General features: G+C 43.5%; 1 protein-coding gene across 1 annotated transcript in view; it reads right to left on the bottom strand.

Moving 5' to 3' along the window:
- Positions 1 to 16175, bottom strand: part of LOC126160018 (sodium/hydrogen exchanger 9B2-like) — a 193157-nt gene that overhangs the window by 78907 nt on the left and 98075 nt on the right. The window contains exon 8 of the mRNA XM_049916828.1: positions 6788 to 6963. Coding sequence (XP_049772785.1) covers positions 6788 to 6963 — 176 coding nt within the window. The remainder of the gene's footprint in view (positions 1 to 6787; positions 6964 to 16175) is intronic.

The following is a 16175-nucleotide window of genomic DNA, read 5'->3' as shown; positions in this document are numbered from 1 at the left end:
CTGACGTCTCGGACGTGTGGCAGCCACGTCAGGTGCCTGTCCAACGTCACCCCGAGGTATTTGCCGGTCCGCAACCATGGGATGGGGCCCCCCATGATCGTGACCGGCGGTAGGTCCGGTGGCAGCCTCTTCCTGCTGAAGATGACAGCCTGACTCTTCACAGCGTTGAACTTTAAGCGCCATTTCGTGGACCAGGCGCCCAGGACGTCGCATCCGAGCTGGAGGCGACGGCGCATCTCGGCCGCGTTCATGCTGCGGGTGAACAACGCCGTGTCGTCGGCATAAAGTGCCAACTCCACGCGTGCCACCCGCGGGGATGACAGCTCCGTCAATGACAGCTCCGTCAATGCACCTGCCCTTTTATACCTCGCCTCCGCGACACTACCGCCATCTGTATAGGTGCACATCGCTGTCTCATGACTTCTTTCACCGCACTGTAAATTATTAGTGGCTTAGCACCTCGAAATCAATTTTCACGTCAGATCCCTTCACGAAATGTGCGCATAAGTGTTAATTTGAAGTGGCGCGATTACAAAGATATGTGCGAGTCTCTCTTCAGTAAGTACAGTGTAATTGAAACTTCCTGGCAGATTAAAACTGTGTGCCCGACCGAGACTCGAACTCGGGACCTTTGCCTTTCGCGGGCAAGTGCTCTACCATCTGAGCTACCGAAGCACGACTCACGCCCGGTACTCACAGCTTTACTTCCGCCAGTACCTCGTCTCCTACCTTCCAAACTTTACAGAAGCTCTCCTGCGAACCTTGCAGAACTAGCACTCCTGAAAGAAAGGATATTGCGGAGACATGGCTTAGCCACCGCCTGGGGGATGTTTCCAGAATGAGATTTTCACTCTGCAGCGGAGTGTGCGCTGATATAAAACTTCCTGGCAGATTAAAACGAGATACTGGTAGAAGTGAAGCTGTGAGTACCGGGCGTGAGTCGTGCTTCGGTAGCTCAGATGGTAGAGCACTTGCCCGCGAAAGGCAAAGGTCCCGAGTTCGAGTCTCGGTCGGGCACACAGTTTTAATCTGCCAGGAAGTTTCATATCAGCGCACACTCCTCTGCAGAGTGAAAATCTCATTCTACAGTGTAATTGTTTCAGAACACGTGTTTTTGCAGTTTTGTCAACAAAGTGCACTTTAGTGTGGAATTTTAATTTTTCTGTATAAAAGAAATATTGTGTTATTAATGGCAGCCGCATTATTACATTATTCAGTTTCTTTGCTATAACATTTTTTATCGTTTGGAATATTTAGTGCTTCGTTATGATGTGCACTAATATTTAAAGTCTTTCATATGAGGGACAGCAGTCGTTTTGGTGGTAAGGTGTGTACGCAGCCCACTTCTACGAGGTTTACATCGGAATGGACGCCTTGTTTCCGGACCCATTAGCTACGCTGTCAAAATGTTATGTGACGTACCGATCGGTGTCTGAGGTACGTTACACTGCGCTTATTGCTCAGATGAATTACATTTTTCATGTTGGTTTTTTTATCTGTCTGAAAGGCATCTAAACACAAACCATAGATATGGGCTGACATAGCTTGTATTTTATATTCTACAGTGCTTTAACGAATCACTTTAATATCTTTACTTCCCTCGAGAAATTTTGTTACTTGCTGTAAATTTCTACAAGCTATTTCTTTATGACGGTTTTGTATGGCCTGATAATTTGAGGACGTTTGGCTTTTGCAGTCGATTACATTCTAGTTAAATTGAAGAAATTAATGGAATTAGTGCGTTTTCAATTGATGCTGATGTTTGTTGGCCTCAAAGGTTCAAATTGCTCTAAGCACTTTGGACTTAACATCTGAGGTTATCAGTCCCCTAGACTTAGAACTACTTAAACCTAACTAACCTAAGGACGTCACACACATCCATGCCCGAGGCAGGATTCGAACCTGCGACCGTAGCAGCCGCGTAGTTCCGGACTGAAGCCCCTAGAACCGCTCGGCCACAGCTGCCGGCTGTTAGCATCGGTTTTCTCATTGTGAGATAAAGTTTTATCGAAATATGCCCTTTAACATTTCAATATTTTCGTGATGTGTCAGCCTTCTATTCTTACAAGAGTTTAAAGAGAGCTGAGACGTTTACACTCGAAAATATTCAACTATTAGACGTTTCCTGCAACAGTAATGGACATTTAAAGTACGTGGCATGCACTTCTGATCAACGTAACAACGAATAGTTGTGTAAGAAATGTGCAGTTTCTTAAAAAACGAAACTTGACGATTCCAAACACTTCGTGGAAACCGATTTTTTGGTTAAACTAGAAAATTTTTGTGATTTCTTTGAAAAGCTAAGTGCGTTGAATCTGTTCCTGTCTCAACCATTTTAAAAGGAACCGAGAAAATTTCAGCCCACAGAAACAACTGCAACTATAGCAAAAATAAATTAATGAAAATAGGATCGATATTTTTCCTTTAATGCACCTATTTGTAATCTCCAACGCAGTTAATTTGTCTTGTAATGCATAATCTCTTTTTGAAGGTCACCTATCTCAGCTCATGAAATAAACCGAAAAATACTTTAAAGCAGCTAATATTGAGAAATTTGTAAGGATTCGAGATTCATTTATAGCAAAATCTCCAACTTTTGGAGAAGAAATTCTTATTGACTGTTATGCGACAGTACGCTAAAGACATAACTTCGTAGATGAAACTCTAAGTTTTTTGGATATAACTGGAAGATGAATACCGGTACCCGTTGAGTTCAGTGAACATTAATTTTATCTTCACTATTTTATTTGTGTGGAGCTAAGCTTTTGGTGGTCGCTATAATAAAGAGTGAATCTGGAACATGTACATCTACATCTACATCGATACTCTGAAAATCACATTTAAGTGCCTGGCAGAGGGTTCATCGAACCATCTTCGGAATCTTCTATTATTCCAATCTCGTATAGCGCGCGGAAACAATGAACACCTATACCTTTCCGTACGAGCTCTGATTTCCCTTATTTTATTGTGGTGATCGTTCCTCCCTATGTGGGTCGGTGTCAACAAAATATTTTCGCATTCGGAGGAGAAAGTTGGTGATTGGAATTCCGTGAGAAGACACCGTCGCAACGAGAAACGCCTTTCTTTTAATGATTTCCAGCCCAAATCCTGCATCATTTCTGTGACACTCTCTCCCATATTTCGCGATAAAACAAAACGCGCTGCCTTTCTTTGAACTTTTTCGATGTTCTTCGTCAGTCCTATCTGGTAAAGATCCCACACCGCGCAGCAGTATTCTAAAAGAGGACGGACAAGCGTAGTGTAGGCAGTCTCCTTAGTAGGTCTGTTACACTTTCTAAGTGTCCTGCCAATAAAACGCAGTCTTTGGTTAGCCTTCCTCACAACATTTTGTATGTGTTCCTTCCAATTTAAGTTGTTCGCAATTGTAATACCTAGGTATTTAGTTGAATTTACGGCCTTTAGGTTCGACTGATTTAGCGTGTAACCGAAGTTTAACGAGTTCCTTTTATCACTCCCGTGGATGATCTCACACTTTTCGTTATTTAGGGTCCACTGCCGCTTTTCGCACCATTCAGATATCTTTTCTAAATCGTTTTGCAGTTTGTTTTGATCTTCTGATGACTTTATTAGTCGATAAACGATAGCGTCATCTCCAACAACCGAAGACGGCTGCTCGGATTGTCTTCCAAATCGTTTATATAGGTAAGTAACACCAAAAACTAACTAAAAAACGTGGTACAGGAAATGGTAGCTATATTTAATTTGATTCCCAGATTTCAGATGTTGTGCAGTGAACAAAAGCTCATTCATTCCATTAATTGTATTAATGACAAATCTGTTGTATAAACTGTTCATGGATTCAAAATTATCTTGAAAGGTCTCTGTTAGATTCCTTTCATGCTTTTTCCTCGAACTAGTGTTGTTTACGTCATACATTAAATTTACTGTGGTATTTCTAAATTTATCTGGGAGGGGACTGGCAGTGGAATATGTTATATTGACACAGAAACACGAACAACTTGTCATACACACTTGCAAACACATTTTTATATTTAATTCGTATCATACAGTTTCATATGGAACCCACAGCCGCCTCCTTTACGTAGTGCATATGATGTCTTAAGATAATGTCATCTCCTTCCCTTCTGGTGTGGAAGTATGAATGAATGAGTGTATTTGTAGTTGCATGCTCGTTGGTAGCAGAGAAGTCTGTCTGTTAGAGAACAGTAGGACCAACGTCTGAGTAGGTAGCTACGGTGTCTAAGGCAAAGAGGTTTGTCTCCTTGGTGTGGTCCTGTCCGTCCCTTCTCAAGTTGGTATAGGAAGCTGCCTGTTGTATCTGTGGGACACCCTCGGAAGGGGCCCACGCTACTCAGTCTACGGCCAGTTTCTGAAGTGGTAAGATCTCCGGGTAAGCGGGTGTCTGGTCAGCCCGAAGGACAATGGAATTCTTAAGTTCAGCGTAATTGAAAAATTAATCACTTTCGTTACAGGTCTACATCGAAAATGCTTTTATATTATTTTAAATCGCGACGCAGTGCAATTTCAGTGTTAGTTTCAGAATGTATTGCGTTAGTAGCTTTGTCCCCACTCGAATAAAGGAAAGTGGAAGCACTTGGTGATGAGGCGTAATTGTAATTAAGATCATCGGTCTTAGTGTGAATGTGCCCGTGATTGTAAGTTTCCCTCTCAATAAAATTTTTAAAATTACTATTTTTCTTTATGTTCAACCCACGTGGTGTGTGCTTTGTGGTACCAGTACCACGTGCTCGTAAAATAGTTTGACCCATCAAGTGAATACTACGGCGTTAGTAACGCAGTTCGGAAGTTTCTCTTGTAAATAATGCTTCGATTTAATTTTTTATTATTAAAATTATTGTGGCATTAAACATTTCTGTAAATCCAGTTGACCACGTGGGGCATGTGGTGTAGTAATGAAACTGGTCTTCAGCTACTCTTTTGGATAATGCCTCGGGTAGTCAAACGTAATTAATCGGTACGACGAGCAGTTCTTCCTGTTTCACATTCTTTTTGAAAGATTTCGTAGACCATTTGGTAAGATTGTGGATATATCGAACCACGTTTTCTTTGTATAAACTTACTATACCAGTCGATGGTTATCCATTACGAACAGGACTACGATACGAGCACGTAATTAATCGGTACGACGAGCAGTTCTTCCTGTTTCACATTCTTTTTGAAAGATTTCGTAGACCATTTGGTAAGATTGTGGATATATCGAACCACGTTTTCTTTGTATAAACTTACTATACCAGTCTATGGTTATCCATTACGAACAGGACTACGATACGAGCATGTTTTCTTTGTCTTAAATAGAATCGATTGGTTGTGGTTCATTTCCTTTTGTGTACCCTTCAACGATCTTTGTGTGTTAGTTTTGAATGCGGTATTGCACCCTGTTTGTTTGTTTCCTGTTCTTAGAAAGTCACGTTTTCCTAACAGTAAATAAGGCACCAGCTTTGAGTCAGACTATGCATGTTGTACGTTTCATTGAACACTGACAAAACTTTAAGATAAATATCAAAGTTTAAACTTCCTTTCTTTTTATTTAATTTAATTTTCCCTGCCATCTGTTTAGTTATTATAATTAAAATTTTATAAAAATGAGCTGATAGTGTGCGTGACTATTCCGTAAACTGAAAAATTCATAACAGTAGTAATTTGTCAGTCACGCACGGATACTTTCCATACTACGTGCGAACGGTTTCTACAAACACTGGGCTCATTATAACCTGTGAGATTTATAAGTACGTTTTTGAACTAACGTGGTCACATCAATTGCGTACTTCGTTGCGTTAGATAGATCAATGTTTTAACACGTTATGGAGAATGAACTCGAGGTCCACCGATCAAATTTCGAAAGTTGTTCAAGGACATTTCTGGATTTTGTGATAGAAAGGACCAATGGTCTCCGTTGGTTTGTTACAGATTAATACCATTTCTCTTCATTTCTTCTTTATATAGGTTTTGCACTGAAAATATTTGCACAACAGAAGGCATGTCGGTGCATGCGCTCTGTGTCTTATTGGGAACAAACTCTTTTCATTCACTCACTGTACTTGCTGTTGACAGCAATGGCTACTTCATTCTTCGCAGTCAAGCTTGCATACAGTATTGCTGGATTGTGCCTGAATTGGTTTTTCCATCAGCGTTAATTGTACGTTAACGATGATACAAAACATTATGGGTAGGTTTAAAACGAAGTGTTGGCCGATACGCACCTCGTATATGCATTCATTGAACGTAATGGAAGAGCTTCACAACGACGCTATGCTGAGCTGGCTCCACAGCGACTAAATCCACATCACAGTGTCCATGTTTCGTCCGAGGCTGTGTTGCATTAATCTGTGTTTAGTGTTGTACGCGTTGGTCATTGCCTATTACAAACTTTTCCACCGAAACGAGGTGGTTAAGGTAACAAACCGAATTATTTCATTACGACTGAAGAGCCACCGGAGACCACGGGCTCCATTTACCAAAATATTCAGAAATTATCCTGGAAGAACATCTGAAATTTTGTCGGTAGACTTCGGATTCACCTTTTACTTTTCAGTCAACCTAACCCCTCAACTGCACACTTCACTGTGCGGGATGCAATGGAGTAAAAATGGTATAATAAGTGTACCAGAAAGTAAAGAATTTGAAGATCGCTCAGTTGTAGGAACTTGTAATGCCAAGGTTTAGAAGTAAGTCATCAGCAGACTCTGTACTCTAGGAAGACTGTTACATTTCGAGAAACTGGTTCCTTATTTCGCCTAATACCGGCTGCCCCCTATTTCTCCTTGTTTTACGTGCAGTTGCTTACCTTGGGAAAACATGACGCTGAGCACGACCCCGAAGACTGCGACGGACGCGGCGTCGTCTATTCCGGAGATGGCGATGATGAGCGTGGGGATGCCCTTGGCCACGCCGTAGCCCTTCACTCGCAGCCTGAAGAGGCAGGGGACCACCACCGCTGGCGAAACGGCCGCCACCACAGACCTGGCGGAGGGCACACGCGAGGAACCGTCAGCTCCCGTGACTGCACTCACAGTCTGCTGCCTTGTTCTGCCCCTGAAAGCAGCTCATCAAAAGGAAGTGACGTCGTCCTCAGTTGCTTTCCGTCTTACTACCTGTTTTCAATGACTGAATGTCAGACAAATCAATGGTTTCCCTCTGAAGGGACTGCCCATTCCCATTTTAGACATGCACAGTAACGTATAGCGTTCCATGATAAGCTTCTATGTTTTGAAGTTGTGTTAAAAGATTTTTTGTCTGCATATTTGTGGTGTCATCCTAAGAACGAGGTTGCATGGCGAAGTTGGTACCTCGTGACGGAACCACAAATAAGCTCTTTTATATGTTCATCGGAGGTGTGAGGTGTGAGGCTGTAAATTCAACTAAATACTTAGGTATTACAATTGCGAACAACTTAAATTGGAAGGAACACATACAAAATGTTGTGAGGAAGGCTAACCAAAGACTGCGTTTTATTGGCAGGACACTTAGAAAAGGCGCTACAGTCTGCAACCGCACGACCGCTACGGTCGCAGGTTCGAATCCTGCCTCGGGCATGGATGTGTGTGATGTCATTAGTTTAGTTAGGTTTAAGTAGTTCTAAGTTCTAGGGGACTTATGACCACAGGAGTTGAGTCCCATAGTGTTCAGAGCCATTTGAACCATTTTTTGAACACTTAGAAAATGTAAGAGACGTACTAAGGCGACTGCCTAGACTACGTTTGTCGGTCCGCTTTTAGAATACTGCTGCGCGGTGTGGGATCCTTACCAGATAGGACTGACGGAGTACACCGAAAAAGTTCGAAGAATCGGAGGTGTGAGGGAGGTGTGAGGGACTTCGGCGTTTCACTTATCTAATCAAATAGAACACCTATAGCCGCCCTTACGATGTTATTTATTATATGGTTACCGGTTTCGGTGCTTCATTACACCATCTTCAGGCCTTAACTGACGCTGATTGGATTAACTCCAATGGTATATATGATTCTGTTAGTGGCCAGACTACCTGTAGCAATGTTGCTGTGTCTCCAACCATCAATAATGGTTGGAGACACAACATCGTTCTTACAGGTAACCTGCGAAAAACCAGTTCATGGACACTAGCCACTGATAGAATCGTGTATACGATTGGAGTTAATCCCCTCAGCGTCAATTAAGGCCTGAAGGTGGTGTACTGAAGCACCGAAACTGGAAGCCATATAATAAATAACATCATATGGACGGCTATAGATGTTCCACTTTATTATGCAAGTAAGGGCAGTCGCTGCCAGATGCAGCGACGAATGAGATACGGCGGCGTAGACACACCCTCAAGAGTTCCACACGCCAGAGCTGCATAATGCCGAGGCCCACGAGAAAAACAGCCCGCGGCACGAACGTCGCGAAGATAGGCCAGAGATCGCTCTCTCGCTCAGCTCAGCAGGCAAATTGCGTTTCTGTACCTGCTAACTAGTAACCAGCAATTTACGAATAACCGAGAATTACGTTTTCTACGGAAATCCACTATTATGGAGGCTCAATGATTAGTAGTACTACACCGATCGGAAGTCCATTGGCCTACAAATAACTTATTACGGCTGTACTGGGCACAATAAAATTAAAATCATTCCATGATGATTATCTGTTGCATGAGGCACCGCATCTTCTATGAAATGAGGACTGTTAAGGAAAAGAGACTAAGTGCCATAAACAAGCCGTTATACAATTTATGTCCAGCATAGATCGTACATTACGGTATACTGCGAAGTTGTGATTTTGTTGCACTACAAATAATTAGTAAGACTCTATAACAGCATATTCCAGCAGAAGATGTAATTCTCGCTACTATATAAACAGGTTTAAAAGTTAACAGGTTTAGAAACGCATTTTGTCTGCTGAGCTGAGCAAGCGAGCGAGCTCAGGCCTAATCTGGTGACGTACGCTCCACGGCCTGTACAATGCTTACTTACGTCACAGAGGAGTACCATTCAGCCCTACTCTGCAGTCACCGCTGAAGAGGACAGCAACTCACTACAGAGCCAGCAGCGCGAGAGTTACATGAGACAGAACTATATAGCAAAGTTTATAGTCAATTGTACTCTGAGAGAAGAGACTATTTTTTCTGTACTCTATCAAGTGATAAGTTGGCGTTCAGCGACAGTGACAAATATACATGACATTCCTGTGAACATCGATTGTTACAGAATTCATTATTTCGTCTTATTCTACTTCTAATAAAGTGATCTAATATTTTGTATCTGTTGTAGTATCATCTCTGCCTGCTCCAGAAGTAAATCTAAGAACCTTCACAGTGTCAACGAGTGTTTCTTCATCCGGTGCAACAATATTTATTAAACACTTGTTTGTCATGATATTCCGTATCCACTGTATAAGGCATGTACAGCGCCTGTTCATGTCATTCTTTCCTTTCACCATCCTTAAACTACAGGTTTCAGCAAAGGCTTATAACTTAGAGTCTGTACAACCATTCCACCTCTACGAACCATTTGGTTCTTTATAAAGTATCCTCTTTCGATGGTTCATTCTGGAGCGTCTTAATTTGTTATCCTGTCACACTAATTGATATTCAACAACAGTATCCTGTAACACCACATGTCAAAGGCTTTGCTATATTTCTTTCTTCCGCATTGTCCATGTTTCGCGTACATACAGAACTGTGCTCCAAAAACATTTTTCGTGAATACGTTTCTGGTATCAAGGTCTATATTTTTGGACGTTAGCACCTGTTTCTTTTTATACGAGTAGACAGCCCTTTCGCCCCGTGTAAACCTTCCTGCAATGTCTTGTTTTTATCTTTTTCCTGTTTGCTACGTTGCAGAAGCTGTTGTTATAGATTTCATAATAAATTAACGATATTTTTCATCATCATCTTATATTTGAATACACACTTTCAGAACCAAACATTTTTTGGACAATTCCAACAGGTAAAGAGGAAGAACAACATTTGCCAGCCTCGAAGCAGAGTTCAAAAAGCTATGGCTTGTAGACAGCTTCATATCGTAAACTCCTGGAAATTGAAATAAGAACACCGTGAATTCATTGTCCCAGGAAGGGGAAACTTTATTGACACATTCCTGGGGTCAGATACATCACATGATCACACTGACAGAACCACAGGCACATAGACACAGGCAACAGAGCATGCACAATGTCGGCACTAGTACAGTGTATATCCACCTTTCGCAGCAATGCAGGCTGCTATTCTCCCATGGAGACGATCGTAGAGATGCTGGATGTAGTCCTGTGGAACGGCTTGCCATGCCATTTCCATCTGGCGCCTCAGTTGGACCAGCGTTCGTGCTGGACGTGCAGACCGCGTGAGACGACGCTTCATCCAGTCCCAAACATGCTCAAGGGGGGACAGATCCGGAGATCTTGCTGGCCAGGGTAGTTGACTTACACCTTCTAGAGCACGTTGGGTGGCACGGGATACATGCGGACGTGCATTGTCCTGTTGGAACAGCAAGGTCCCTTGCCGGTCTAGGAATGGTAGAACGATGGGTTCGATGACGGTTTGGATGTACCGTGCACTATTCAGTGTCCCCTCGACGATCACCAGTGGTGTACGGCCAGTGTAGGAGATCGCTCCCCACACCATGATGCCGGGTGTTGGCCCTGTGTGCCTCGGTCGTATGCAGTCCTGATTGTGGCGCTCACCTACACGGCGCCAAACACGCATACGACCATCGTTGGCACCAAGGCAGAAGCGACTCTCATCGCTGAAGACGACACGTCTCCATTCGTCCCTCCATTCACGCCTGTCGCGACACCACTGGAGGCGGGCTGCACGATGTTGGGGCGTGAGCGGAAGACGGCCTAACGGTGTGCGGGACCGTAGCCCAGCTTCATGGAGACGGTTGCGAATGGTCCTCGCCGATACCCCAGGAGCAACAGTGTCCCTAATTTGCTGGGAAGTGGCGGTGCGGTGCCCTACGGCACTGCGTAGGATCCTACGGTCTTGGCGTGCATCCGTGCGTCGCTGCGGTCCGGTCCCAGGTCGACGGGCACGTGCACCTTCCGCCGACCACTGGCGACAACATCGATGTACTGTGGAGACCTCACGCCCCACGTGTTGAGCAATTCGGCGGTACGTCCACCCGGCCTCCCGCATGCCCACTATACGCCCTCGCTCAAAGTCCGTCAACTGCACATACGGTTCACGTCCACGCTGTCGCGGCATGCTACCAGTGTTAAAGACTGCGATGGAGCTCCGTATGCCACGGCAAACTGGCTGACACTGACGGCGGCGGTGCACAAATGCTGCGCAGCTAGCGCCATTCGACGGCCAACACCGCGGTTCCTGGTGTGTCCGCTGTGCCGTGCGTGTGATCATTGCTTGTACAGCCCTCTCGCAGTGTCCGGAGCAAGTATGGTGGGTCTGACACACCGGTGTCAATGTGTTCTTTTTTCCATTTCCAGGAGTGTATAATGTACCAACGTTTCGGAGCTTCATATCGTATAATGTACCAACGTTTCGGCCCTATTGCTAGTGGCCTTCATCAGGGTGTTTTTACACACACACACACACACACACACACACATACACACACACACACTTACACACACTTACATACACACACATTACTAGTAATTAAAAACAAACTGCGTCAATTACTTATTATCTTCACAATGTAGTAGAAAGAATGCACGATAAAATTTATAGATGATATGGCGGTTTACAGGTTGTGAAATTTGGTACACAGAGCTACTACGTCCGGCTAAAAACAGTGGCTATAACCTGGCTGGACATCGCGTCGAACTGAGCTAAGGTGAGAGATACGGATACCTTCTCAAAGACAGCCAGAAGAGAGCGTGAAGCCCAATTGTTGCGTGTCCAGCACAGAAAGGATGTGACGTGCCGTGAACGACGGTAATGGCTCAGTACCACGACAGGAATGAAGAAACACGCTTTGGTAGACTGACAAATTGTCTTCGTTTCTGAAGCGAGCTGTCTTCGCACCGTAAGTGAAGTATGATAGACTGGATTTCAAGAATCTAAACAACTATGCAGGTGGTGAAATGGGAAACACTCCAGTATACTGTCGACTAGCTTTCGGATCCACGAGACTCCTAATGATAGTGTAAAAAGGAAACTTGATGTAGAATACCTTACCAACTGAAACTACTTGACGTAACTCCGAAACTATTATAGCACTTGTCGCCTCATCCATATATGAATTTCTTAAAAGTATTTCTTACATCCCTTCTCGTGTTTATTCTTCTTTCTATTACTTCTCTTTCATTCTTCTTTGCTACTAGTTCTCTCTCATTATTATTATTACTTTTTTATAATATTAAGTGAAAGGTAATTTATAGGTGTTTCTAACCAAACAATTAATTAGGAATAGTTTATAGCTAGTTCTTAGAAAAAAAACAAGTGCAGCGAAACGTACATTGCCGGAATGGCCGTCGGCCGGCAAGTAGCGATATGGTAGGTACTTTATTAAATAACAACAAAAATGTGTATGTGTTTCCTTGTACAACTTATTTCAAAATGTAATGCGCAAGTACTCTCACATTCAGTTAGCTAGGTGATCGACCATCAATAAACACAAAGTCTGTATGAATACTTGTCTGGCCTCAAACAAGCGCGTTTCCTTTCTCAAGATACGAGGCGTGATAAAGAAATACAGTAAATGAGTTTCTTTAGTAGCAGTTGTCCCACAGCCTGATCTGCTGATACAGGCAGCGTCAAGTTGGAACACGTTTTGAACTGTCTGTCATCAACCAGCGACGCTAGAGAGAGGCTGTGTTCACCGTGTCTGTCGCGCGTCATGGATTTCGATGGATTCCGAACAACGAGTGGACATTCTGTTTCACGTGGCAAAAAAGTGCCAAAGACGCTCATGGAACGCTAAAATTGGTATTTAGCGGTAATACTGTAACTCTGAAGACAGTTTACAAGTGTAAGAGCGACGTAAAAGCGGAAATAAGTCTGTAGAAGACGAGCAGCTTTCGGGATGTCCGTTAACCTCAAGCACAGAAAAAAAAAAACGTGCAAGAAGAGGTAAAAACTGATCGTTCAAACAGGCGAGTAACTATTCGATAGCTTACCGGAGAACTTAACATCTCATACAGGTCCATTCAAAGCATTTTAACCGATAACTCGCAAATGAGACGAGTCAGTGCAAAATTTGTTCTCAGACTTTTGAGTGTTGTATAGAAGACGAATCGTGAGTCAGTTTACACGGCGTTGAAGGATAGTCTTCATTCAGATCCGGACTTCATGTCAAAATTTGTAGATGGAGATGGAACTTGGACCTGTGGATATGAATCTGTAACGAAAATTCAGAGTGCCCAAGTGGAACAACTGTAAATGCCGAAATTTACAAGAATGAACTGCAATTTTTGGGAAACGATGTTCGAAGAAAGAGGCCACAAAAATAGGCCAATGGATTCCTTCTTCATCACAACAACGTGCCGTGCCACACCTCCCTTTTGATTCGCGAGAATCCGCTTTACTCACCAGATTAGGCACCATGCGACTTCTGGATCCTCCCAAAAATTAAAACCGTGCTTAAAGGAAAAAAATTGACACCTTTCCTGACGTAGCAGCTGATAGTTGTTCCAAAAAAAGCTTTCCAAGAATTCTTCCAGTTACGGATTCAACGTTGAAAGAGATAAGTGCACTGGTAGCTAAGAACAGTAGGGCCCACTTTGAAGGAGATTACATCAAATTTCATGTAAGCTTGTTACTTTATTTCTAATAAAATTATTCACGGTATTTTTTGATCACATCTCATACGTGATCTGGCTGTACTCTCCTGTTCAGTCGAGTGAACAATATGTCTCTCAGACCATAGTCGCATGTGGGCCTTGAGATCCTGTATGATGTTGCATTGCTGAACACATCAATTTTGTAGATCTAGGGGGAAATTAGATAGTATAAATGTGTTTAAAATTAGTTTTTCCTTAAGTTCTGAAGTTGTTTTGGGACTTGTGATGTTCTTTCCGTCTCTAATGATCTCTATGTCAACGGGATGTTAAACCCTAACCTTCTTCCTTTCTTCCTGATGTTCGTTGAATTTATGTTGTTCCTAAAACATTTAGTGTCGTTGTCCTATCAACTTGTATATTCTTTTTAGGTCTACAACATTTTTTATTGATTAAAAGTTCGCTAACAATGTACTCCGTTATGAGTAAAGCATGAAAAGACGCAGAATTCATGTAGAACTACTGTTGTGGAAAGAAAAGACTGCATTATTTGATTTCAAGAAACGAAATTAAGATTTGTGTCTTGGTGGTTAATTGTTTACGAAAGCACGCTGTTCACTGTCTTATGAGTCCATTGTGACTATCCGTCAATGCAAAATATATCATTAGTATTTCTGGAGTATCAAACAGTATCCCTCTGTATGTGGGATCCGAGGAAGCGACGCCACAATACGACTGAAAAGGCATGATAGCTCGGCCTGCGGAAAATCTGCACCGTGATCATCACCAGTTTGATACAATTGTAACTACTAGACAAGCGCTAGGAGAAGTTGCAGCAGCTTCTATTATTGTCGCTCTTCTTGAAGACACTCGTGGTGTTAGCTGGTGGGGGCTAGCCATACCGCTACAACTCGAAGATACTCGACCGGCACTGACAGCTTTCCGTCGCTTCAAACCTAGACTCACTTCGTTAGCAGACGGCTCTGAGCTTAGTGCGTCATCTGTCTTTGTATATGGAAGAAGATGTTGCACGCCGAGATAACATCAGAGGAAAGGAAACTCGACACAACGAAGACATCTAAAGCGTACACCGTCTTGCGACTTTTGTCGGCTCTGCTACTACCATCAGCGAATCGTCGAGTGCCACTCTGAAGTATGCAATTAGCGGGCATCTCAGCAGGCGCGGACGCTACAGCCTGAACTGCCAACCCTCGCATACGTACCACACTCACACTGAGACGGTTGATGTTAGCCGCTAGGACTTCGCCATTCGTGTTGTGAAAGCGCAAAGGCACTTTCTTCCATTGGTGTCCCAATGACCTCACTTCGTGAGACACTGTGGAGAGGGCAGTTTAATCCAGGATATTTATTGGTGCAAAGACTGGTAATCGGAAATTTTACGGCGTCACATGTCCTTTCCTCTCCGGCGAAATACTGACAGTGAAAATTTCATTCACTTCCATAATTCGAACTGGCTTTCCTCCGAGTTGAATGCCACGGCACCAGGGTGGGTTAACGACGTCGTCTACGGAGGAGGGCGAGAAAATGGAGTACAGTGCGACCATTAATTTTCTGTATTTGAAGGAGAACAACATTGCAATAATTCGTGTTGATTTTCTGAAATTGCACAACAGCGACACATCATACGATCGAGGCGATATGGGAAAAGTGGGGACGAGTCATGGATCAGTTCACAACAACTTGCACGACATTGTGAAAAAGTGAAGGTAACCACTCGCTGGGTACCGCGAACAATCGCACCGATTCAAAACGCCCGTCGAATCGAGGCAACAGCCGAGATGAAGTGGTGTCAGGTCAGTCCACACCCACTTAATCAAATGGTTCAAATGGCTCTGAGAACTATGGGACTTAACATCTGAGGTCATCAGTCCCCTAGAACTTAGAACTACTTAAACCTAACTAACCTAAGGACATCACACACATCCATGCCCGAGGCACGATTCGAACCTGCGACCGTAGCGGTCGCGCGGTCCCAGACTGAAGCGCCTAGAACCGCTCGGCCACCAGCGGCCGGCGCCACTTAATCCTCACGGAGGAAAGCTGGTTGCATCGTTATGACTGCAAGACAAAGAAGCAAAGCAAACAGTATGAACCTCCAACAAATAAGGGGAGAACCCAACCATTAGCGGTCAAAGTGATCCTGAGTGCTTTTAGAGACTGGCAGGGTGTGTCCGCTCGTAAGGTGCAAACTATTGTGATAGGATTCGACTGTAATATCTTGACAAGGTTATAGAAGGCTGTCAAGACGAAGCATAGCGGCAGGCAGTCCATAGGGATGTCTTTTCTCCACGAGAAAATTCCAGTATCAATATTTTGAGCAAGGCTGCAGTACAACAACGGTTACAGAACAGCAGGAATAAAGGCCAGCCAACTAGTTGCAAAAAAATGGTGGTTTTCAAATAATCTTGACCACGTTTTCGACGGATCTAAAACCGTCTTCTTCATACGGACAGACAAACTTCACATTAACAATTCACTCAGTAAAAGCTGTCTCCATATGACATTTATCGGCAACGGTCTAT

The sequence above is a fragment of the Schistocerca cancellata genome, chromosome 2, assembly GCF_023864275.1.
Source record: "Schistocerca cancellata isolate TAMUIC-IGC-003103 chromosome 2, iqSchCanc2.1, whole genome shotgun sequence".
NCBI lineage: Eukaryota > Metazoa > Arthropoda > Insecta > Orthoptera > Acrididae > Schistocerca > Schistocerca cancellata.
Note: the sequence above shows the minus strand (reverse complement) of the source record. Positions and strands in the feature narration are given on the sequence as shown.